Raw genomic sequence first — 24,639 nt, 5'->3', positions numbered from 1 at the left:
GCAGGCTAATGACTTTCCTTACCCCTGCTGTAATACTATTGCCCACCCTATGGTCTGAATGTGAGTCTTCTCACTAGAGAGCAGGAGTCATGTGATTTCAATATGACCATTCAGGAGAGTCCTGGTTGGCTAGCCAGTCTGATTGGCCAAGTTGTGGAAATGTGACCAATTAAGTCATAGTTACAGTTGGTGCAGGGTGGCTGAGACAGTTGGTAACTGGCCTGCTATCATTGAGGTTAAGGTTTCACTCTGGGACTCCAGAGGCAGAGACAGTATGCTGAGGCAGTGTGTGACACCATGATTACAGGACAGCGGCTCTTGTCTACTCCTCAAACACCCAGGTACAGCCTGCTCTTCCTAGTCTTGCTAATGAAGTGGTTCCCTCACCCTGACTTCTCTGCTTGTCAGATCCACTTTGGTTGGGTTGTAGGCATGACCCTCTCTTCCCAGCGCCTGGCTAACTGAGGTGTTAAGGCTGCAGGAGTCTATGACTCTCCTAGGACTCTGTGCTGCCCTCACTGTACAGTCAGTGGTGACTGAGACACCCAAGCCCTGCCCAGGACATGTCCGTTTGGCCTCGCCAGGGAAGCAGAGCCCTGCTCTCTTTAATGTCCCCTTTTTATGTCCAGGATCCTGCAAATGTGCACATTCTGCTTAGGGGAGAAAACACCACATTGGTCTTCAGCAACTTCTCTTATCTTGTGTAACATTATCCTTAGTTCCACCTATTTTCTAGAAAATGACAAAATGTCATTTTTTAGATATATTTCTTCTTTACTTACATTTCAAAGGTTATTCCCTTTCCTGGTTTCCTGTCCATAAACCACCATCTCCTCCCCCTCCCCCATACGAGTGTCCCCCCATCCACCCCCGTTAGCAGCCCCCTTCTGCACTGGGGGTCCAACGTGGGCAGGACCAATGGCTTCACCTTCCATTGTTGCCCCACAAGTCTATTCTCTGCTCCATATGCTGTTGGTGTCCTGGGTCAGTCTATGTATAGACTTTGTGTAGTGGTTTAGTCCTTGGAAGCTCTGGTCGGTTGGCATTGTTTTTCTTATGTGGTTGCAAAATGTCATTCTTAAAGCTAGGCACTTTTTTCTGTCTCATATATGCTTCGCGTGTTTTTAATGTATGGATCTGTGTATTTCAATCTCACCTTTTATTCCTTAGTAAACTGATCTTGGTCATGAATGTGAGTTTTAAATGTGTCTGAACTAGTGTGGAGTAACATGTACTCTCATTAAGGTTTGTCACATCTTTTATATGAAAACACTGGCATAGTATTTAGTTTATTGTAGTTTTTCTGAAATCTAGTTTTATTTTCCCCGTGTAAATGGTAGGCTATGCCTTTAGAGGTTTATTGTAGTTTTAAGTGTATGTGTGCATTTGCACACCGTGAAAGTCAAAAGACAAATGTGGGGCCAGTTCTTTCCTTCTACCGTGTGTGCTTGAGGGATGAGTCTTGGATCATCATGTCTGGTGGTAAGCAGCACTGGTTTTGGGTACAGGGTAACGTTGGATTTTTGGAACATATTGGAAAATTTCCCTTTATTTTCATTATATGAATTATTTTAGGAACATTGGTGTTCTTTAAAAATCTAGTAGAATTCATTTTGAATACATCTGACCTTGGACTTTATTGTTGATTTTCTGGTTATTAATCTTTTAAATACATTGCTTGTTATTGACCTATTCAGGCATTTTATATGCATATTGAAGTTTGCACATTTCTCCCTCTCCGTTGATTGCAATATAGGTTTCCTATTCTTACTCATAGGTTCTCAGGTCTGTTTTAATGGTTGTTTTGTTGGATCTGTTTATTTATTTTATGTAAGTTAGTATAGTGTTGTTCTCTTTAGACACACCAGCAGAGGACATTAGATCCCATTACACATGGTTGTGAGCCACCAGATAAATTACTGGTAATTGAACTGAGGACCTCTGGAAGAATAGTCAATGCTTTTAACCACTGAGCCATCTCCACCCTTGTTCTAATGGTTCTTAGAGCCTAGCATATGTACTAGTGTACAACATTCATTTGTTTCTCTCATTTTACTCTGTATCTTTTAATTTTGTTAGGTTTGGGAATGCTGCCTCAGTTTCCTCTCTCCTTTCCAAGGACCATGCTTTCTTTTTCATTGTTCATAAAGGTCTGTTTGGTTAGGTTCAGCTCTCACCTTCAGTGTGTTTTGTCACCTATTGCTTTGGGGTTTGTTTATTATTTTGTTGACAGAGACTCTGTCCTGTGTCTCTCAAATGATGAAGGAGAAGAGGCTCATCTCTGTGGTTGTTGAACCATGGGAGCAGGGAGTATCCTGACAAGGACTGAGAGGTTCAGGAAGGAGCCAGGTTCTAGCTTCCTGGGGATGTGTGTCTGTACACCATCAGACAGCAATGAGACTCTGGGTATGAGTGCGTGTAGGCTTCCTCCATGGCTGGAATTTACCTACTAGCTCTACACTCTGTCAGCTCACAGTAGCACCAGCCATGATGTCATGGTCAAACTGGTCAAGCACGGCACCCTATCCCAGCTCCTGACTTTGTATTTGCAACATGTCCTGGATCTGTGACCACCAGCAGCAGGTGAGTTACCCATGGGAAATGGGACCCTTTGGTTCCTTTTGCACATTTACTAGGCTGAACAGTCATATCCACTCTCTCCCAGCAAATGGTGCAATGACCTTTCTGAACAAGATGTGAAAGTGTTTCCCGCTGAGCCTTGAGAGGTGAACATACATTGCGCCTGTCATCTGGACAGAACAACTTGAGGAAGGGCCATCCATATTCCTGCTCCCTAACCAGGACACTGCTAAGGTGAATATGAGGAGTAAGTCCATCTATGACTCCTTTTCCCTGAAGGGCTTCACTGCCCTGAAGTCGGCACACCTGTGTATGTCCTGCCTGTGACGTCAGTGATGCAGACCAAATGGAGAGAGCAGTATGGCCGATGCCTGCCCTGTGGACTACACTGATAGTCTAAGAGCAATTAAAGCACCAAGGGCTGTCATGGCAGTGAGTCAAAGCCAAAGTAAGCAGAGATGAGGAGGAGGAAAGGAGAAACTTGATGGAGTGAGGAGAGCATTGGCATCCATTTTGGAAGGCCATGCCCACTGCAATAGGTAAAGCAGTAAGCTTCTCTCCAGGATCCTGGACCTAACGGCAGAAGTTTGGGGCGATCCCTGAGGAGGCTCCATGGAGGCTGAATGTCATGCCGTGAGTGTGCTTAGTACAGGAGTTCACTAATCTAAGCTTAAGAACCGTTTATGTACTCCAGGGCATGCTCAATGCGTGTTAATGCCGCACATACCTTAATATTTTAAATGACACACAGAGGAGAGGACATCATCTTTTAGCAGACTCCACAGGTGCCTGCCTCACAGTGTGACAAAGAACACTACAGAGTGTGGCTTAGACACCACAGTGGACACTGACTTGTTGCCAGACCTTGGGCACAGGGCACACATGCAACTGTGTGAGGGTCAAAGCTGTTTCATGTAGACTGTATATCGAAGTACTGCTGGGAAGCTACGTACAGTTCAGTCAGTGTTAACAGGGGTGGCTCACAGCTCCCTGCCCCAATGCTCTCTCCTCTGTGATGAGACAGATGTACTGGGGAAGTGTGATGGTGCAGGGATATTTTTAGGTCCATTTCCTTCTTTTCCCTGAGTCTTGGAGCCTCAATGCTTGTGGTGCACAGATCATGTGTAGAGGTCATTAGCCAGCCTGTACACTCCAGGCTTTGGTTATCTATGATTCACTATTCTTGTGTGAGACCAGAGGCAAATTCCCGGGAGGAGCCATAAACAGGTCTCCCAAAAAGCACCTAAACGGTAATAGTTGGGCCTCCTTAGGGCCCACAAACAGATGTGAGCTAAGGGTTTCAGTCCACTGGGGTCAAGATAGATCGGCAGTGCGGTGTTAGACTCCAGGCAGGTCAGCTCAAGTCCAAACAGGATACAAAGAAGGTGACAGAAGTCTCAAGACCCTTCAGGTACTTTTTGGTTCCCCTTTCCTCCAATAAAGTTTTTATCTATGGCTATATTTAGACCCCTGTTCATATTTTAATAATATATATTATATGCCATAATTATATATATATATATATAAATATTTAGACTTAATTCATGGTAAAATGGGCTTTTAAGAAAAGGACACCTCTGTCATTCATGTGCTCTCTCTGAGGGAGGCATAGGTTACAGAGACAGGAGAGATGTGAGTCTATTGTGCTAGGTCCACTTGTGTTTTAAGTGTGAATCAGTTTTCCTTGCTCACTCCCTAAATTCTGGGTGTTTGATCTTACACTGTGTCTAGTCTGGGTTCTTCTCTTTCAGAAACACAATGCGTGAACCTGCTGCAGGGTGGAGAAGAGACAACTTGAGCCTTTTCCCGCACACTTGTGCACTCCTTCTAGATGTGATCTTGGATGAGGTTTGCAAGAATTTTATTGAGTATTTTTTGTTGATATTCATAAGTGAAATTGGTCTGAAGTTCTCTTTCTTTATTAGGTCTTTGTGTGTTTTAGGTATAAGAGTAATTGTGGCTTCATAGAAGGAGTTTTGTAGTGCTCTGTCTGTTTCTATTTTGTGGAATAGTTTGGACAGTATTGGTATGAGGTCCTCTATGAAGGTCTGATAGAATTCTGCACTATCCCTATCTGTTTCTGGGCTGTTTCTGATTTCGAGAATTTTAATAACTGCTTCTATTTCTTTAGGAGTTAAAGGGTTGTTTAGATGGTTTATCTGTTCCTGCTTTAACTTTGGTACCTGGTATTTTTCTAGAAAATTGTGCATTTCCTCCAGATTTTCAAGTTTTATTGATTATAGGCTCTTTTAGTAGGATCTGATGATTTTTTTAAAAATTTCCTCAGATTCTATTCTTATGTCTCCCATAGGAATATTTCTATCTTTCTGTTGAGGACTGTTGTGTGACTGATTGTACTATCCGTTTTGGACAAGGTACCATGAGGTGCTGCGAAGAAGGTCTATCTTTCTGGTTCAGGATGGAATGGACTATGAGTAGCTGTTCAATCCATTTGGTTCATAACTTCTGTTAGTTTCTCTATGTCTCTGTTTAGTTTCTGTTTCCACAATCTGTCCATTGATGAGATTGGGGTGTTGAACTCTCCTGCTCTCATTGGGTAAGGTACAATGTTTGGTTTGAGCTTTAGTAAGGTTTCTTTTATGTATGTAGGTGCCCTTGTATTTGGTGCATAGATGTTTAGGATTGAGAGCTCATCGTGGTGATTTTACCTTTGATGAATATGAAGGGTCCTACCTTATCTTCTTTGATGATGTTTAGTTGAAAGTCGAGTTTATTCAATTTTAGAATGGCTACTCCAGCTTGCTTCTTCAGACCATTTGCTTTGAAAGTTGTTTTCTTGCCTTTTATTCTGAGATAGTGCCTGCCATTGTCTCTAGGGGTGTTTCCTGCATGCAGGAATATGCTGGGTCCTTTTTAGGTATCCAGTCTATTAGTCTATTTATTTTTATTGGGGAATCGAGTCCATTGATGTTGAGAGATATTAAGGACAAGTGATTGTTGCTTTCTGTTATTTTCGTATTTAGATATGGGTCTGTCTGTCTGTCTTCTTTAGGTATTTTTGACAGGAGATTACTGTCTTGCGTTTTCTAGGATGTAGTTTCCATCCTTGTGTTGGTCTTTTCAATCTATTATCCTTTGTAGGGATGGATTTGTAGAGAGATATTTTGTGAATTTGGTTTTGTCGTGGAATATCTTGGTTTCTGTATGTTAATTGAGAGTTTTGCTGGATATAGTAGCCTAGACCGGCATTTGTATTCTCTTAGGGTCTCTGACATCTGTCCAGGATCTTCTGGTTTTCATAGTCTTTGGTGAGAAGTCTGGTATAATTCCTAAAGTCTACCTTTATATGTTACTTGACCTTTTTCCCTTACTGCTTTTAATATTCTTTCTTTGTTTTGTGCATTTGGTGTTTTGACTATTACGTGACAGGATTTATTTCTTTTCTGGTCCTATCTATTTGGAGTTCTGTAGGCTTCTTGTACTTTATGGGCATCTCTTTCTTTCGGTTAGGGAAGTTTCCTTCTATAATCTTGTTGAAGATATTTACTGGCCCTTTAAGTTGGGAGTCTTCACTCCCTTCTATACCTATTATCCTTAGGTTTGATCTTCACATTGTGTCCTGGATTTTCTGGGTGTTTTGGGCTATGAGGTTTTTTCTGTTTTATATTATCTTTGACAGTTGTGTCAATGTTTTCTATGGTATCTTTGGCTCCTGAGATTCTCTCTTCTATCTCCTGTATTCTGTGACTCCTGATCTCTTCCCTAGGTTTTCTATCACCAGGGTTGTCTCCCTTTGTGCTTTCTTTATTGTTCCTATTTCCATTTTTATCTCCTGGATTGTTTTGTTCAATTCCTTCACCTATTTGTTTTCATTTTCCTGAAATTCTTTAAGGGATTTTCGAATTTCCTCTAAGGGCTTCTACTTGTTTCCTTGTGTTGCCCCATATTTCTTCACGGGAGTTATTTATATCCTTCTTAATGTCCTCCATCATCAAGATACAATGTGATTTTAAGTCTAAATCTTGCTTTTCTTATGTGTTTGAATATCCAGTATTTGCTTTGGTGGGAGAACTGGGCTCTGATGGTGCCAAGTAATCTTGGTTTCTGTTGCTTGGGTTCCTGAGCTTGCTTCTCACCATCAGTTGGCTCTGGTGTTAGCTTGTCTTGATATTTCTGAGAGTGGCTTGACCCTACTGTAGGCTGTGTGTCAGCACTAATGTATACCTGTTTTCCTGTTTTCTTTCAGCCATTTCTGGGAACAGAGTGCTCTGCCCTCAGGCATGTAGGTGGTGCTAGTGATTGTCTTTCTGCTCTCAGCATACATAGGAATCAGAAGGGTCCTGCCCGTGACTGCTCCTAGGTCCCTGTGTGCAGAGGGCACAGCTGGCACTAGGTGATTCCCTCTTTGGTCGGGAATGTGGGCAGGGGTAGTCTTCTCTGATTTCTCCAGAGTGTCCAGACTTCTGAGGGTCCACACGCCCCTGAAGGGATTTGGGTGCAGGGAGCTGTTTGACTGTTCAGTTCAGATCAGGGCACTGACTGGGACCACAGGTACCTGCCGCTGACTGCTCCTATAATCCCTGTGTCCAGAGGCATCCTGCAGTTTCCTCTTGGGCAAAGGTGTGCCGAAGGGTGGTCTGTCCTGCAGTCTGAGGATGGTCCGTACTTCTGGGTGTTCAGTTCTCTCTTCCACAGTATTTGGGTGAAGAGAGCTGTGGGATAGGATCAATTTTGTCAGACCTCAGAATTCTAAGAGTCACAGAAACATGGAAACTATCTGCTGCTCCCAATACCACGCACCTGCCAGAGCATGAGGCAAATCATAGTCAGCTGATATGGAAAATATGAAATAGTGCCATATTCCCCACCTGGGATTAAAATAAAAATACTCATATGTTTGTGGTTTTAAAAGAAGAAAAATGCGAAAATTTGTCAGTACACCTGTCTTTCTAGATAACGTGAGAGTAAAGTTTGTGAACAACAGGTCTTTGCTCCAAGTGTGTGAACCATGTATTTGCAAACCTTTGGGATGATCCCTTTGTTCCCAGCTCTTGGTGATGGTGGGTAATCCTTGAAGAATAGGATTAGTAGGAAAAGACTCCCCTGTTCACACACATCCCAGTGCTTATTGCTGTGTCCACAGAGCCTGTGCTCATTCACGAATCTCTAACAATATTCGTCAGAAGGAGAGAGTTCTCAATCTTCTGAATTGCAGTGCAGCTCTCAGGTAAGCTCAGTTTGACATGTGTCAGAAGAGCTGAGGGCATATAACAATGAGCCGGCCTCCTCATCACCAAGGGATCCTGGCAGTAGAGAGGTTGTCACAGCCCTTTTCCAGTCTGCAGCCCAGCCAGCCCCTCCTGTATCCTTTTCCTGTATGCTACTTCCAAATGCTGTTGCCAGATCGGTCAGAAATGCATTCTGTCCATGTTTTGTTCCTTCTTTCTGAGCCCCAGAACTTCTCTGTCTGCGCACTTATTTTTCACAATGTACTTTAATCCCATTCAACCTCCCCTCTGGCTTACAACACACAAGAGGTAGTGGAAAAGCAAGGGTATTGGGATATGGGGAAGTGCGGAAGTGGACCTGTTCAGAAACAGTTCTTTAGGTCAATTCCAGTTCTTGTTCTCAGTCCATTCCTCTAGTGAACACCAACCATGAGCATGCAGCTGCCGTCTGGAGCACGGAGCAGACACCACACAGGAATCAGGAAGGGCAGTTCAAGCCAGAACAAACAAGTTCAACCAGTATTCTGTAAGGGTGAGTTGACATTAGAATGAAACATGCAAATGTTCCATGACTGGAATATGGATATATCCTCCTATCACCAAAGACAGGCAGTTCTTCACAAAGCAAAAAGGCCAAGGGATCCACGGACTCAGTGTCTGATTTTACAAAAAAAAAATATTAATGCAAATTCAAAAGGTTAGCCCGAGTGATCGATCACACACAGATAAACGCAGAGACTGGACAATGCATAGATGGAAGGAAAGTACAGAAACTGGATAAACAGAGTCATGGCAAAAACTGTTACTAGCAGCTTTTATTCAGACTAATCATTTCTTTGTGGGTTGTGGGGTTCTAACAACATACAATACAGAGATTACATAAACCCAGAGACTAGGCAATAAATGCTAGACCTAGTTTTTTTCAGACTAACAATTTTTTCCTCTTGGGGTTCAAGCAGGAATTCTTTGGCCCAATACAGAAGACTCGTCACAATCCCTTAAGTTGGCTGGGTAGTTTTAGTCGCTGCATGTGTTATGGTTGTTATCATCTAGGGTTGTAGATGGTTTTGTTTGAATTTTTGTATATTAAGTGAAATTTAACATGTTTGATTTTTGTGTTCTATATTGAAAGAAATATGTTTTTTATTAAGTCATTCTATATTCTTTGAAATTTAAACTTGTTCTGTCAGCCTATTTTTGACTATTGTAATAGGCCTTTATTGAAAATGTGGTGGTTTTTCAGTTGTATCTATTGTGAGTAAATAGTTAATGTCAGAGGAAAGGACAGTTCTTGAACAGAAAGGGGGACATGATGAGGAAGCTTAAGCATTCTTTGTAAAGTCATTTGCGTTGAATGGTGATTTGCTGGCGCGAAGACGTGAAGGAACATTTCCCTGAAGTAGATGAGGTGGAAAAGATGTTTTACCTAAGCAAGCTTGTGCGAGGGCACATGATGAATGACTCTTTGCTAACAACTCACATGTATTGATCCACCTTCCATACTTGAGGTTCATTTGTCAGGATGTCCTAGAGAGAAACTCACAATAAATTTTCTGCTGTGTACTTTGTTTCATGATATTTTTGAGATCTCAATCCAAAGGGCAGAGTGATGTCAGCTGAGGCAGGCTCACATCCTGAGGCAAGACACATGGTGAGCTAAAACCCGGGGAGGTCATGTGATGTTTGGAGGGTGTATAAATAGGATTCAACAGCTGTGAGAAGAGATTGCATTGCTCGCACAGCTAACCTCTTCTTGGCCTTGTGTCTTCACTGATGTTCACTCAGTCCAGAGAGACACAGCTGCTCCTGGCATCCCTGCTGGTCCGAATACCTCCTGCTGCCTCATGTTATTTCAAGTGAGGCCTAGTTATACCTCTAAGGTCTGTTACCACTGCTGCTATCCTGACAATACCAAACTGGTCTCCTCATGTATCCGTAAAGTGTTTTTGAGAGTCAGTCCAGTTTCCACTGCTGACCTGTGAACTGCTGATTTCCTGAGAAGGTAGATTGGATTTGCTCCCAAGAACCATTTCTACACAGGTCCACTTCCCCTGTATCATTTCTTTTCACTACCTCTGTTGTAGTGGGCTAAATGGTGATTAAAGCATTTATGATCATAATTAAAGTTAAGCTTTGAAAAAATTAAAGTTATGACTACTGATTTTCTGAGTTAATTTTGTCCACCCACTTTGTTGATGTGTTCGTTACATGCACTCTGCTGCAGGAGTTCTTGGGTAGAATTTTGTGGTCACTGATGTGTACTATCATATCATCTGCAAATAAGGGTACTTTGGCTTCTTCCTTTGCATTTTGTATCTCCTTCATCTCATTTAATTGTCTTATTGCTCTAGCTAGAACTTCAAGTAATATGTTGAGTAGATAGGGAGACTGGGCAACCTTGTCTCCGATATTAGTGGAATTGCTTACGTTCCCCTCCATTTAATTTGATGTTTGCCATTGCCTTGCTATGTATTGCCTTCATTATATTTAAGTATGCACTTTGTATCCTTGATGTCTCCATGACTTTTTAACATGAAGTGTTGCTGGATTTTGTCAAAGGATTCGTCAGCCTCAAATGATCCTGTGGGGTGTTTTTCCTTTCAGTGTTTTAGACGGTGGATTCCCATGGTGGAATTCCATTTAATGAGTCATCTTTCCATCCCTGGGATCAAGTCTACTTGATCATGGTGGATGCTATCTAAGATACGTAGTTAGATCGAGGTTGCATGTGTTTTCTGATTGTTTCTACATCAACGTTCATAAAGGTAATTCATCTGAAATTCTCTTTGTTGTGTCTTCTTATGGATTAGGTATCATTATGACTGTGGCCTCATAGAAGTTTGGCAGTGTTTCTTCTCTTTCTATTTTGTGAAGTAGTTTAAGGAGTCTTGGTATAAGTCTTCTTTTTAAAGTCTGGTGGAATTGTGTATGAAAATCATCTGCCCTGAGTTTGTTTTGTTTGAGAGACTTTCGGTGACTTTCAATTTCTTCAGGGGTTTATAGGACTGTTTGAATTGTTTACCTGATATTGATTTACCTTTGGTAAATGGTGTCTATAGAAAACTGTCCATAACCTGCAGATTTTTTAATTTTGTGGCATTCAGGGTTTTGAAGTAAGACCTCATGACACTTTGTAGTTCTTCAGTGTCCTTTGCTCTAGCTTTCTTGTAATTTCTGATTTCCTTGATTTGAGTGTTCTCTTTCTGTCTCTATTTTGCTAAGGTTCTGTCTGTCTTCTTGATTTTCTGAAATAAACAGCCCTTGGTTACATTGGGTCTTGATGTGCTTCTCTTTCTATCTCGTTTGTTGACTTAAGGATTGAGTTTGATCATTTTTTATTGAGTGCTTGTTTCATTTTGCTTCTGTTTGTTGTAGAGCTTTCAGGCCTGCTTTGACATTGCTAGGAGGAAATCTCTCCAAACCCTTTGTGAAGGCATTTAGTGCTATGGACTTTCTTCTTAGCATTACTTTCATTATGCACTATGAATTTACTTGTGTTGGGCTTTAATTATTCTTGAATTCTTGAAAGTTCTAGAGACTTGTGCATATGGAGACTGCATGATTCCTATACCTTCTGCCCTGGTTTGCCTTCTGTAAAGAACATGATTTTTGTGAGTGGAATGTTGAAGTAACAGTATATTTACTAAAGGGTCATGGAAATTTTGATGAATATTTTCTATGACGCAATACATTATAACTAGGGAGTAATTTATATGTAGGAAATAAGGGTATGTGCATCTGATGGATAGGTGAGATTGTGCATGTGCATAGAGAAGTGTGGGAACCATATTTACTACATTATGGTTTAAGATATGCTTAACTTTAAGTATCTGTGATATGGGAAGTGGATTCTATCACATATCTCTATATTAACAGTTGATTTTTATTGTATTTTATTTTTTTCCATCTTTATTAACTTGGGTATTTCTTATTTACATTTTGATTGTTATTCCCTTTCCGGGTATCCGGGCCAACATCCCCCTAACCCCCCTCCCCTTCTCAATGGGTGTTCCCCTGCCCATCCTCCCCCCATTACTGCCCTCTGTCCAACAATCAGGTTCATTAGGGGTTCAGTCTTGGCAGAACCAAGGGCTTCCCCTTCCACTGGTGCTCTTACTAGGATATTCATTGCTACCTATGAGGTCAGAGTCCAGGGTCAGTCCATGTATAGTCTTTGGGTAGTGGCTTAGTCCCTGGAAGCTCTGGTTGCTTGGCATTGTTGTACAAATGGGGTCTCAAGCCCCTTCGAGCTCTTCCAGTCCTTTCTCTGATTCCTTCAACAGGGGTCCCGATCTCAGTTCAGTGGTTTGCTGCTGGCATTCGCCTATGTATTTGCTGTATTCTGGGTGTGTCTCTCAGGAGACATCTACATCCAGTTCCTGTCAGCCTGCACTTCTTTGCTTCATCCATCTGATCTAGTTTCGTGGCTGTATATGTATGAGCCACATGTGGGGCAGGCTCTGAATGGGTGTTCCTTCTGCCTCTGTTCTAAACTTTCCCTCCCTATTCCCTCTGAAGGGTATTCATGTTCCCCTTTTAAAGAAAGAGTGAATCATTCCAATTTTGGTAATCCTTCTTGAGTTTCATGTGTTCTGTGCCTCTAGGAACATTCGAGCTTTTGGACTAATATCCAATTATTAATGAGTGCATACCATGTTTGTTTTTCTGTAATTGGGTTACCTCACTCAGGAGGATAGTTTCCAGTTCCCTCCATTTGCCTATGAATTTCATAAAGCCATTGTTTTTGATAGCTGAGTAGTATTCCATTGTGTAAATGCACCACATTTCTGTATCCATTCCTCTGTTGAAGGGCATCTGGTTTCTTTCCAGCTTCTGGCTATTATAACTAAGGCTGCTAATGATCATAGTGGAACATGTGTCTTTGTTGTATTTTGGGGCATCTTTTAGGTATATGCCCAAGAGAGGTATAGCTGAATCCTCGGGTGGTTCAATGTCCAATTTTCTGAGGAACCTCCAGTCTGATTCCCAGAATGTTTGTACCCGTCTGCAATCCCACCAACAATGGAGGAGTTTTCTTCTTTCTCCATGTCCTCGCCAGCATTGGCTGTCACATGAGTTTTTGATCTTAGCAATCATGAATGGTGTGAGGTGGAATCTCAGGTTTGTTTTGATTTGCATTTCCCTTATGACTAAAGATGTTGAACATTTCTTTAGGTGCTTCTCTGTCATTCAGCATTCCTCAGCTGTGAATTCTTTGTTTAGCTCTGAACCCTATTTTTTATTAGGGCTATTTGTTTTCCTGCCATCTAAGTTCGTGAGTTCTTTGTGTATTTTGGATATGAGCCCTCTATCAGTTGTAGTATTGGTAAAGATCTTTTCCCAATCTGTTGGTTGCCATTTTGTCCTAACAGCAGTGTCCTTTGCCTTACAGAAGTTTGACAGTTTTATGAGATCCCATTTCTTTATTCTTGATCTTAGAGCCTAAGCCATTGGTATTTTGTTCAGGACATTTTCTCCAGTGCCCATGTGTTCGAGACTCTTCCCCACTTTTTCTTCTATTAGTTTGAGTGTATCTGGTTTGATGTGGAGTTCCTTGATTCACTTGTACTTTAGCTTTGTACAGGGTGCTAAGAATGGATCGATCTGCATTCTTCTACGTGCTGACCTCCAGTTGAACCAGCACCATTTCCTGAAAATGCTATCTTCTTTCCATTGGATGGTTTCCATTGGATGGCTCTGTAATACTGCTTGAGTTCAGGGATAGTGATTCCCCTTGAAGTCCTTTTATTGTTGAGGGTAGTTTGGTCTATCCTGGTTTTTTTGTTATTCCAGAGGAATTTGCAAATTGTTCTGTCTCTTTCTCTGAAAATTGGATTGGTATTTTCATGGAGATTGCATTGAATCTGTAGATCGCTTTTTGTAAAATGACCATTTTTACTATATTAATCCTGCCAATCCATGAGCGTGGATGATCTTTCCATCTTCTGAGATCTTCTTCAATTTCTTTCTTCAGAGGCTCGAAGTTCTTATAGTACAGATCTTTCACTTGCTTGGTTAGATTCACAACAATGTATTTTTATACTATTTGGGACTATTATGAAGTGTGTCGTTCCCCTAATTTCTTTCTTGGCTTGTTTTTCTCTCTTGTGTAGAGGAAGGCTACTGATTTATTGGAGTTAATTTTATACCCAGCCAGTTTGCTGATAGTGTTCCTCAGGTTTAGTAGTTCTCTGTTGGAACTTTAGGGATCACTTAAATATACTATCATATCATCTGCAAACAGTGATATTTTCACTTCTTCCTTTCCAATCTCTATCCCTTTGATTGCCTTTTTGTTTTCTGATTGCTTTGGCTAGAACTTTGAGAACTATATCGAATATGTAGGGAGTGAATGCACAGCCTTGTGTAGTCCCTGATTTTAGTGGAATTGCTTCAAGTTTCTCTCCATTTAGTTTAATATTAGCTACTGGTTTGCTGTATATGGCTTTTCCTATGCTTAGGTATGGGCCTTGAATTCCTATTCTTTCCAGGACTTTTATCATGAAGGGGTGTTGAATTTTGTCAAATGTTTTCTCAGCATCTAATGAAATTGATCATGTGGGTTTGATGTTTCAGGTTGTTTATAGAGTGGATTACATTGATGGTTTTCCGTATATTAAACCTTCCCTGCATGCCTGGGATGAAGCCTACTTGATCATGGTGGATGATTGTTTTGATGGGCTCTTGGATTCGGTTTGCAGAATTTTATTGAGTATTTTTGTGTCGATATTCATACGGGAAATTGGTGTGAAGTTCTCTTTCTTTTTTGTGTCCTTCCTTGTGTGGATTAGGTATAAGAGTAATTGTGGCTTCATAGAAGGAATTTGGTAGCACTCCATCAGCTTCAATTTTGTGGAAAAGTTTGGATAATATCGATATGAGCTCTTAAAGGTCTGATAGAATTCTGCACGGAACATATTTGGACCTGGTAAGCCCCATTTTTAAGGAACCCAGAGCCCCTGCATTGCATTTCTACTGATGTGGCTTTTCATTTAGTTCACAAACATCCAGGGACCAGGGGGAAGCTTAAAGCTTGCCAGACAGAACAAACGAGAACCATGTCCTGCGACAGCAAAGAGGACACTTAGGAGCACTTGGACACCTCTGTTTTTTGCAATCGTGGAAACCTCCATAGGAAGTGGCATGCATCGCCACTTTTGAGCAGGGCGGTGGCTTTGGCCAGGGGATCACTCCTGGCATCCCTCAGTGTTTCCTGCACGGCAAGAACTAGGCCATAAAGGGCAAAAGGGGATTCTGGGGCCATGCCCCGAATCCCTGCAAATAAAAAAGTTAGACCAAGTGTGAAGGCTAGCATGGGGAAAAATAAGACCTTTAATATTATTTTTTATAAAATTGTTCTTCTTGCCACGTCTTGGCTACATTGTACTTCCAGTTTCACTGAGTGGTATGGGCCACTTGTGGGTGTGTCGTCTGGGACATGCTTTCATGGTCTTTGTTGAAAAGTCTGGTGTAATTTTGATAGGTCTGCCTTAATATGTTACTTGACCTTTTTCCCTTATTGCTTTTAATGTTCTTTCTTTGTTTTCTGCATTTGATGTTTTCACTATTATGTGTCGGAAGGAATTTTTTTTTTCTGTTCTAATCTATCGAGTTCTATGGGCTTCTTGGGTGTTCATGGGCATCTCATTTTTTGTTGTTGTTGCTTTGTTTTAGTTTGAGGAAGTTTCCGCCTATAATTAGTTGAAGATATTTAAGTTGGGAATCTTCACTCTCTTCTATACCTAGTATCCTTAAGGTTGGTCTTCTCACTGTGTCCCTGATTTCCTGGATGGTTTGGGTTAGGACCTTTTTTCACTTTGCATGTTCTTTGATTGTTGTGTCTATGTTTTCTATGGTATCTTCTGCTCCTGAGATTTTCCCTTGTATCTCTTGTATTCTATTGGCGATGCTTGCATCTATGATTCCTGATCTCTTTCCTAGGTGTTCTATCTTGAGGGCTCTTGTCTTTTGATATTTCTTTATTGTTTCTGTTTCGGTTTTTAAATCTAGGCTGTTTTTGTTCAATTCCTTTACCTGTTTGGTTGTATTTTCCTGTATTTCTTCAGGGGAGTTATGGTCTCCTCAAAGGACGCCATCATTATCTTGGGATATGATTTTACCTTCGAATCTTGCTTTATAGGTGTGATGGCAAGTCCAGAACTTACTGTAGGGGGATAACTTGTTTCTGATGATAAGTAGCCTTGGTTTCTACGGCTTATGTTCTTCTGCTTGCCATTTGCCATCTGCTTTCCTCTAGTGCCTGCCTGACCTGTCTCTGACTGGAGCGTGTAATTCTTGTGATCTTGGTTGTGTCAGAACTCTCAGAGTCCAGGTGTCTTTCTGATCCTGGGATCCTACGTTTGCAAAGCTTCTGGAGGTCAAGTTGCCTCTGAGATACTGAACTCCTAGTGACCAAGCTCCTGAGTTTCTGTTTTGTCACAGCTCCTGTGATTCAAAATTTGTCTGCATGTTGAACAAGTGGATTGGAGGGAATTGAGAAGCCTGAGATTCCTTGGAGCATAGATAAAATCTGGGACAAACCTGGGCCTCTGTGTGGGTGGGGTTTTTGTTTTCCTGCTTTCTGTGTGGGTACCAGTTATGCTGTGTTTTGGGAAGGAAGTCGTTTCCTCAACTGTGACCTTGAGTGTGTCAGTTCTGCAGGGCTCCTGCCTGTGTCAATCTCCTGGTTGTTGAGCTTCCTCTGTGATCCTGTGTTCCTGAGATCCTGAGCATGTTCGAGAACCTGGGTGATGGGCTTCCTTTGGGTGTTGTGGGAATGGGTATGGGACCAGTGTCCAATGACTGCTCAGGGCACCAGTTCAGACCATAAGGGACCTCCAACAGATGGCTGGGCAAAGGATCCTGCATCCCTGGTTCCCAGGAGAGCCAGTCATTCCCAGTGTTGTAACAGATGTTGTGTCCTCCTCACCTGTGACCCTAGGTGTGTTACAGCACCTGTCTGAGGGTCTGGGTGTTGTGTATATTCTTTATTGTACACTAAAAACCAATAGCTGAAGAAAGTACAAAAGAAGGAGAGATGAGATCTGGTGAAACAGTGGGGGATGAAAATGGATCGTTTCATTCCGGGCTTGCAGGAGCGTTGCAGAATCAAAAAGACCATTATGGAAGGAGAGGGGAGAATGAACTATTGTAGAAAATAGATGCAGATGGGATCTTGGGTCTTGACAGATCCAGAAGTACCATAAACTACAAATGCAGGTTTCCAAATTCTTATACCAGGAATTCTACCAGGAAACAATCTACAAGTGACAGACATTATCTACACCAGGTTGGCACTGGTGTAGCACCATATGACATGAATGTCCACATGTCAGCAAGGTGATGGCCTGGGCAGGATGATTCTAGGTCTCCAGGGAGGGCACTGAGGGGACTGACTGGGATGTCTCTGGTTTCTCTGCAGGTTTTCCTGTTTTGCTGGGCAGGCCTCTGTGACATGGCCATCAGTAACCACCTATGGTACAGACTGCACGTTCTACTATGGCTCTGGCTCTAGTCACAGAGGAAGGCAGACTGTGGACAGTTACTGACCTATTGAACAGGCTGTTATAAGTACTGATATGGGCTCAGCCTACATCAATGTGAGTAAGGTCTCCTGGGATAGGTATTCTCTATGTCTGTCCTGGGAATGTAGGGAGAGCTTTTACCTTTGTAGGAAGGAGGAAATGTTTGTGGTTACTGTATGTGCACATTGTGTGTACAGTGACACAATCATCAAGGTGAGAAAATGAAGGGAACACATTGGGACATAGACCTGGGTGGGGTCTTTACATGGTTGGCTCATCCTAAAAAATGTAGTGTTTTGTTATCTTTACAGTGACAGAAAATTATAACTGGCTGTAGAATGATGTATTGTGTGACAAAGACACCTCAAAGTGACTGTGCCTTCCCACCTGCCCTGTCTTCTCCATGAACTGCACTGAGGCAGAAAAATGCTGCTCCGTCACTATACGACAGAATCCACTGTGGTGAAAGGCAGGAGTGTTTACAAGGAAGCAGCTCCTATCTGGGAAGGAGCCATGAGTGCAGGAGGAAGAGCTCCGAAAAGAAAACCCTTTCTTTGCAGGGACAAAACCAAGTTTATTACCAGGAAGCATGGGGGACACAATGGATGGGCAGATGGGACATATTCTTGAAAAATGATGGCCAGAGCCTCCTCCTCCTTGCCCTGTCCTGATGAGGTCTACCTGGTGTGAGAGGCTTGCTGGGCAGCAACTGAAGTCTTTAAGCAGTCATTTCCCCCGTGCTTGATTGGAAATTTCTCTATGGGACTCAGAGAACGGCAACAGCCCGTTCCTTTCTTCGTAGTTTGATGTGGGAAAAGGGGTTTATGGACAATTTCTGGCTGGTGTTTGTTTCTGATTTCTCTATATCCGAAGGAATGGTTGTGCCCCATGAAGCTGCTATGTGGCCAGCAGACCATTCCAACATTTGTTGTGATTTTATTTGGGTCACAGAATCTCTGGTGAGCAAGACCTGACTCCTGCTTTTCTCCAATTCCCCTGTACTCAGAAGGAAAGTCACTTCCCTTGGGGACAGGGAGCTGGTCAAACCCGATATCTGTCTCACCTTGGTTCAGATCTTGATCACAGGCTCTCTGGGGTTCGATCCCTGACTGTAGTTGGACTTCAATATCCGTATATGTGAAGGGATATTTATTGATCTCAGGGCTGACATGGCCACAGCTCAATCTGTTTACTGTTCTGTTATGGATTGTTTCATGCAGAGTCATAGAAGAGTGGGATGATCGGTACTCTTCAGTGTTTTCTAGGATCTGGGCCAGAGCATTCACAAGTGATTATATTTCAGCTACTATATTGTAGAGGACCTTGTTTCTTGTTACCATCTCCTGTACTTGCTCCGTACCTGTTGTGGGGAGAACATTCTCTAAGGCATCACCTTGCCCTAAGTATTTTGTGCTGGAACCTCCATATTTTGAAGCATTCCTTGTGATTATATTCCAAGAGCTCTTCGAAGTAACTTCCCCTTTCCCTGGTATCCAAGTCTTGGTTCTATCCCTGATCTGGGTGGAGCTTGGGATGGAAGGACTTGCTCCTCGAAGCCTTTCTCCCTGGCTTATGGCTCTAGATCTTATAGTAATCTGCTTCCCTTCATGGGGATGGGACCCCTTGAAATCTTTCACTTCGAGTTTTTCCTCTGGGACACATATCTCTCCAGTTTCTACCCTCTCATGTCTCCTCCTGGAGACATCACCTAAACCCAGGGTATTTACGGGGTTTTGGCATGTATTCTGGAAGCTATGCATCCAGGGTTTTGAAAGCAAGCTGACCTTGGCAGGGTGTACTGTACTAGGGACATCTGGATCGTGTCTCACAGGCCAATGCTGTGCCTGCTCCTTTGATTTCAGGTCTATCTTACTGTGTGATTGTGGATTTTGGACCGAGTCCTCTGAGGGCTGTAGGGTAGGTGTTTGCAGATGACCAGGATGTTTGTTGGGGTGTAAAGATCCAATGTCCCTGGCACTGATACCGATAGCTTGGCCATTGTGACTCTCACTGGGTCCCAGACTCACTGTCCATGCAGATGGCTCTTCTTTCACCTCCATTATGTTGCTTGGTTTGGCTGCTGAGGGTGGGACAGTTTCATCCTGACCAAGCACTATTACAGGACAGCAGGGATGAGCTGAGTCCTCATACTGAAATCTTCCTTGGTGGATGCTTGTCAATTTTTGTATTGGTATTTATTTGGAGACTGCATGTTTCACTTCATTCCACAGTTGTGCTCTGCTGGGTTTTTGCCTGGAGGTAAAAATCAAGTTGCTGAATATTCAGATATGTCTGAAATGGATCTGGTCAGACTTTTGAGGGCCAATGACTTGCATCAGGTTAAGGGCCTCTTTGGTTCTCCTGCACCTCTGCAGCTGAGTGCTTCCACAGAGGACTCTCTAGCCTGGCAGTTGAGGCACTTTCTACACTTGTCCCTCTTGGGTCCTGGTGATGCAAATGTTCCAGGATCATGGCAGCCTTGGAATAGTACTCCTCCTTGAAATCACAGATGGTTGAGGAGGGAAACACAACCTGGGGAAGGTTTGAGGCTGGAACTCCAGGTGTGGCGAGATCGCTTGCCTCAAGGAAATGCAGATATGGTTTCCTTCTGGGTTTGACTGGAAGTTCTATACAATTTGACTGTGGCTTCCTTTCATTTTTTGAATCGAGGCAGGTATGATCGTTAGCAGCCTTTACAAAAAAGCTGCTTTTCTGTCCTTAGTGTGGTATTCCTAAATTTCAGCCCCTTCTCAAGGTTGCTGATGGAAGGGCAAGGCAGGTGTTTGCCCCCTAAACCAGTGCCCTTCTTGATGGTGGTATATTTTTCATTCTTTTCTGTGACCTCCTGTAAGGGTACCTCCATGGGCACAGTCCCCTTCATTTTGTTCCACATGTAACTTTTGTGGTTGAGGATGGAGTGCTGGGCAGGTTGGGAGAGTTGAGCCCTGCTCTTGCAATAATTATCAGTTTTTGCTACAAAATTTCCCTGTAGCTGGGTCAACTTTCAGGATGAGAGGAATGTGATGGGGGTTCCTTGTTCTTGTCCCACATTAGTTTCCTTTCCTTCATTCTGTGGCCCCTCATTCTTATGGGCCATCTGCCAATGCTCCCAAGGGACGGAGCCTGACCTGACAGACTCATTGTTTAGGGTCAAGTTTTGAGTGGGTTTCGTAAAGACTGCCTGATGTTCTTGAATCACCTTTGGTGTGTTTCCAATACTGTCCATGTTGACAAGCATGGTTTTCCATTAATAGTGATACAGGTATACCTTTGTCAGTGGTAGGACGTATTTTTCCAAAGGCCTGTCTCTTGAAATAAGGAGGTGTTTTGATTGGTGTAGAGCATGGGATGATTTGCATTAGCTGGGGCTTTGTCACAGCTTGGTGTCACAAGTTGTGCAGGCAATGGCTGTTCTTGGGAACACTCTGGAAGTCCTTGCTCCCTGGAAGGAACTTGGGCAGCAGGGCGACAGGCATCATGAAACCTGAGGGTTTTGTGTTGTGCTAAGGAAGGGTTTCTGAGGATGTTGGGAGCAGCCAAAACTGACTCAGAGAAAAGAGTGGATATGCCCCAGAAAATGTGACTAAATTCCTTGTGTATAAGATACTCCAAGCAATTGAGATGAGACAATGGCTGAAATATCAGAAGGTGTTCCATTTTCTGAAGACGGTTCAACCAGGGATGTGGTGTGGAGTCCTGGAGAAGTTGCTCACTAGAAGTGCAAAAGATAGGACGCAAAAGCATCAGCCCCCATCAGAAGTACAAGAGGTCCACAACTCTGTGTATCTATGGCACAAATAGCCATATAGGGCCTCATCGCCTCCATAAGCCCCGTCTCTTAGTGTGATATCCAAGAGGCCTGTCTTCCCATCCCAACCTGCAATAGCATCTTCACTATGAGGATGCCCAGAACTTCCTCTCACATTTTGGCGTGAAAAATTCCACAGGACAAATATTTCTTACATTTTCATAGGTTGTGATGGAGTCCTGGTCTCTTCCACATTCTTTGCAGCATCTCTGCAACCTGGAGATGGTCATGTAAAAAATATGAGGAATGAGAACACCCAGGACTGAGGCGTCTCTCTCTTGACTCCCCATGCTAAGAATGGAATGCTCAACTCCCATAGTGCAAGGACAGAACACTGAGTGTGCACAAGGGGAATGGATGGAGTGTATCTATCCATTAAAAATTTCCTTCCCCCCTCCACTCCTGTCATTCCTCTTACAATAAGGTAAGGGTCACAGGTTCAGTTATCTGAAAGAGAATTGCAACTTAGAGAACTGAAGCTCCCTGCTTTCAGGCGGATATGTGATTCCCCCATAAGGGGCACAGAATCACTCCAGTGCCTTGAACAACATTCCCATGTGCAGCACCCATCCCAGGCCAACCACAGCTCCTTTCTATCACAAAACCTGGGTGTTTTCTGAATCTATGTTCCTTCCCTGCAGCCACTCTTCTGTGCTGCACGTCATGTCTTTGGGAGCATGTCTCTCATCATGACCCTGGTCACTCAGGGGCAGGTAGATTTAATATCTCAACCCTGAGAAACAGTAGCCTACCTTTTAGAGTAGCGATTTTCTTCCTGGTTTGTCTCTGCCTCATCTTCACATCCTGTCATTTATAAACCACACAAATTAACTGGGGTCCTTTCTTCCTCACTCCCATTAACAAGCTGCCTGCTGTCTTCAGTCCTTTTGTACATGAAATTTTAATTTCCCAGGGAGATCTCTCTCATCCCTACTTGCCTCTTCAACACTGTACATAAATCCATCTCCTTATTAGCCTGTTGCAAAGACAGGAAAAGGGGCTTCCTATGCCACAGTTACCACAGATGTCCTCAGTCAGGGTTCCTCAGACTATGCAGCTGGCTCTGGTCTGTCAGGTGATATCTGCTTCCTCAGAGGAGAGGAGACTCAAGCCCTGATCTGTGGCCATGGTCTTATCACCTGCTTCACATCAGCTCAACACAATTGAAACCAAGCACCTGACTAGAGGACAGATTTCCTTGCGCTGAGCTTGTTCTGCTTCCTCAGCAACTCAGAAATGCAGTCTGCCCAAGTAGCAAGAGTCCTACTTAGTGACCTACTGCATCCTCTTACCAATGGTGTGAAAGCTTCAGGCAGAAACCTCAGAGCAACACTCAAGTATGTCCTTCCGCCTATCCCATTCAGAGTATTTCTGGAGATTTCCCTTTACCTGTCTGTTGCTAGATTTTAGCTAATTTGTTGATTCTTCTTACTTCCATCCTTCTCTAGCTTTTTTCTCCCACCCATTCTACCCCCTAACACTAGATAAATGAGAAGGAACGAGGGGTAAGGGGGAGACATTATTCTTAGACTATTTTCTGCTGATTATGGGGGATGATGTTCTTGGTGAAGGTTTGATCTTTACTGTCAGGATATCCAGGAAACCTTCTTCTTTCTTCTGTTTGCACAACTAGTAAGCAAACCACAACCACCAGAAAGGTATAGCAATGCCCAACAAACGAGTACCCCCAAGCCTCACAAGGATCTAGCTTTTATATACACTCCAAAAATTTCCCAGAATTCCAAAAGTCACAAGAACAATGAAACTATCTGCTGTTGACAAATTCATGCTCCTCCTTGATCATGTGACAATACTGTTACTGTGGACAATCTGAAGGAGCCCCTTAAAGCCCACCAGAATTTTAAAAATAAATTCTTATATTTATGTTTTTTAATACCAGAATTGTCACTACACCTCCATGTCTATGAAAACTTAGAGGAGCAGTTGTGACCAGACTGCCTTTCTATTCCATGTGAAAAAAGGTTCTCCTCACCTCTGTGATGTCCTTTTCACTTTCACATGGTGACACAGGGAGGTTTTTCAGGAAGGGAGTCAGTAGGAAAAAGAGCCCAGCTCCACACAGAATGGCAATGCTCATGTCCATTGCTGTGTCTATAGTGCTGGGGCTCACCCATGAGTAAATAATGCTATTCATCAGATTGAGAAATCTTTCCATCTTCTGAATCACAGTGCAGCTCACAGGCCACTGACCTGTGCTGTAATGCATGTGACTTTTCAAGGGGGCTCAGGCCACATCACACAGCTGTGGTCTCCATATCACAAAGGGCCCCTGTCAGGGGAGAGGGTGCCACTGCCCCTCCCCAGCCTTCATGCCAGGGTTACCTGCTGTGTCTTTTCCCTTTCCCTTCTTCCTAATCCTGTTGCTGTATCAGGCACAAATAGACCTCTGTCCATATTTTGTTCCTTCTTTCTGAGCACCAGTATTTCTCGGTGTAGGCATATATTTTGCTCAACCTACTTTTATAAGATTTCACCCTCCCCTCTGACCCTCCACCCACCAGTGAAAGAGGAATGTTATTAGGATATGGGGGACAGGGAGCTGATTGGAAATAGTGTTTTTGGGACATTTCAATCTTCCTTGTACTCAGTCCAGTTCCCTAGTAAACAACAAACATGTGTTAGCAGCTTCAGTCCCCTTTACTCACAGGTGCCACACATGAGTCAACAGGGTTAGTTCTATTCAGAAGAATCTGGGGGTATCACAAATGGGGTCCAAGTCAAATGACAGAGCAAGAATCCTCCAGGTTCTTTGGTGAGTCTTCTCAGAAGGATCCACAGGAGGAAATCAGCAATGCAATGTAAGGCAGACCAAAGTCAGAGATCCCATTGTCTCTAGGGTCATATTAATGTTCCTTCTAAACATCACGTGTCCTTTCATGGGTTTAGTATAGAAAAACAACCTTTTACCTGTGTTTGGTTTACCCAAATACTCTTTTATGTGTGTGCTGAAGCTAAGCATTCTTCATGGTCAGTCCCAGAAAACATTATCACCTTCCTGGGTCTCTGAAGAAACCACAAATTTACGCTTTACCTTTTCTTCTGGAAGGATATCTCCCTGAGTCCATCAGGTTCTTGGTTTTTGAGAAAATGCACTTCTGTGTGGAACTCGTGTTTTTCTCTTAGGGATTATTTTTGGGGTTCTGCTTTTCTGTAGACTAATATTTGTCCATTATGTGATCACAGCTCTACTCCTGTCAGACAGTAAACTTTCATTTTTCTCCTAGTTTTAGCTTTGTCATTTTTTAATATAATCACATACAATGTAGTTTGATTGTCTTCAGGAATAGAACGCTAAGGATAATAAAATTCATGTCCTAATCATTAGAATGCATGTGGGTATGAACAAAAATGCCAACGAACCAGAGCTTCCAGGGACTAAGCCTCTACCCAAAGACTATACCTGGACTGACCCTGGGCTCCAGCTCCATAGGTAGCAATGAATAGCCCAGTAAGAGCAGCAGTTGAAGGGGAAGACCTTGGTCCTGCCGAGGCTGGACCCCCCAGTGAATGGGACTCT

The 24,639-nt window shown here is 42.9% G+C and overlaps 1 protein-coding gene and 1 long non-coding RNA gene across 3 annotated transcripts; one reads left to right on the top strand and one right to left on the bottom strand.

Annotated features, from left to right (window-relative positions):
- The first annotated feature begins 207 nt into the window (after window positions 1-207).
- On the top strand, window positions 208-18,257 carry LOC148000016 (uncharacterized). Its single transcript, XR_015641128.1, has 9 exons — window positions 208-341; window positions 2,470-2,583; window positions 2,666-2,814; window positions 4,332-4,428; window positions 6,788-6,934; window positions 7,685-7,768; window positions 8,174-8,301; window positions 17,191-17,368; window positions 17,605-18,257. It is a non-coding gene; the product is annotated as an uncharacterized LOC148000016 (long non-coding RNA).
- On the bottom strand, window positions 17,847-23,303 carry LOC134482689 (spermatogenesis-associated protein 31-like). 2 transcript variants are annotated; one of them, XM_087591667.1, is made up of 4 exons: window positions 23,095-23,303; window positions 21,854-21,905; window positions 21,257-21,317; window positions 17,847-21,005 (listed from the first exon to the last, which is right to left on the bottom strand). In XM_087591667.1, the coding sequence occupies exons 1-4, from the start codon at window positions 23,275-23,277 to the stop codon at window positions 20,567-20,569; spliced, it is 735 nt and encodes a 244-aa protein (XP_087447793.1). In that variant the 5' UTR covers window positions 23,278-23,303; the 3' UTR covers window positions 17,847-20,566. The 2 variants fall into 2 exon arrangements, 1 of the variants encoding a protein (XP_087447793.1); XR_015641123.1 differs by lacking the exon at window positions 21,854-21,905 and having other exon boundaries at window positions 23,095-23,295.
- Between the last annotated feature and the right edge of the window lie 1,336 nt (window positions 23,304-24,639).

This window comes from Rattus norvegicus, chromosome 17, assembly GCF_021556685.1.
Source record: "Rattus norvegicus strain SHRSP/BbbUtx chromosome 17, alternate assembly SHRSP_T2T, whole genome shotgun sequence".
NCBI lineage: Eukaryota > Metazoa > Chordata > Mammalia > Rodentia > Muridae > Rattus > Rattus norvegicus.
This window is presented reverse-complemented; position numbering and strand designations above follow the sequence as displayed.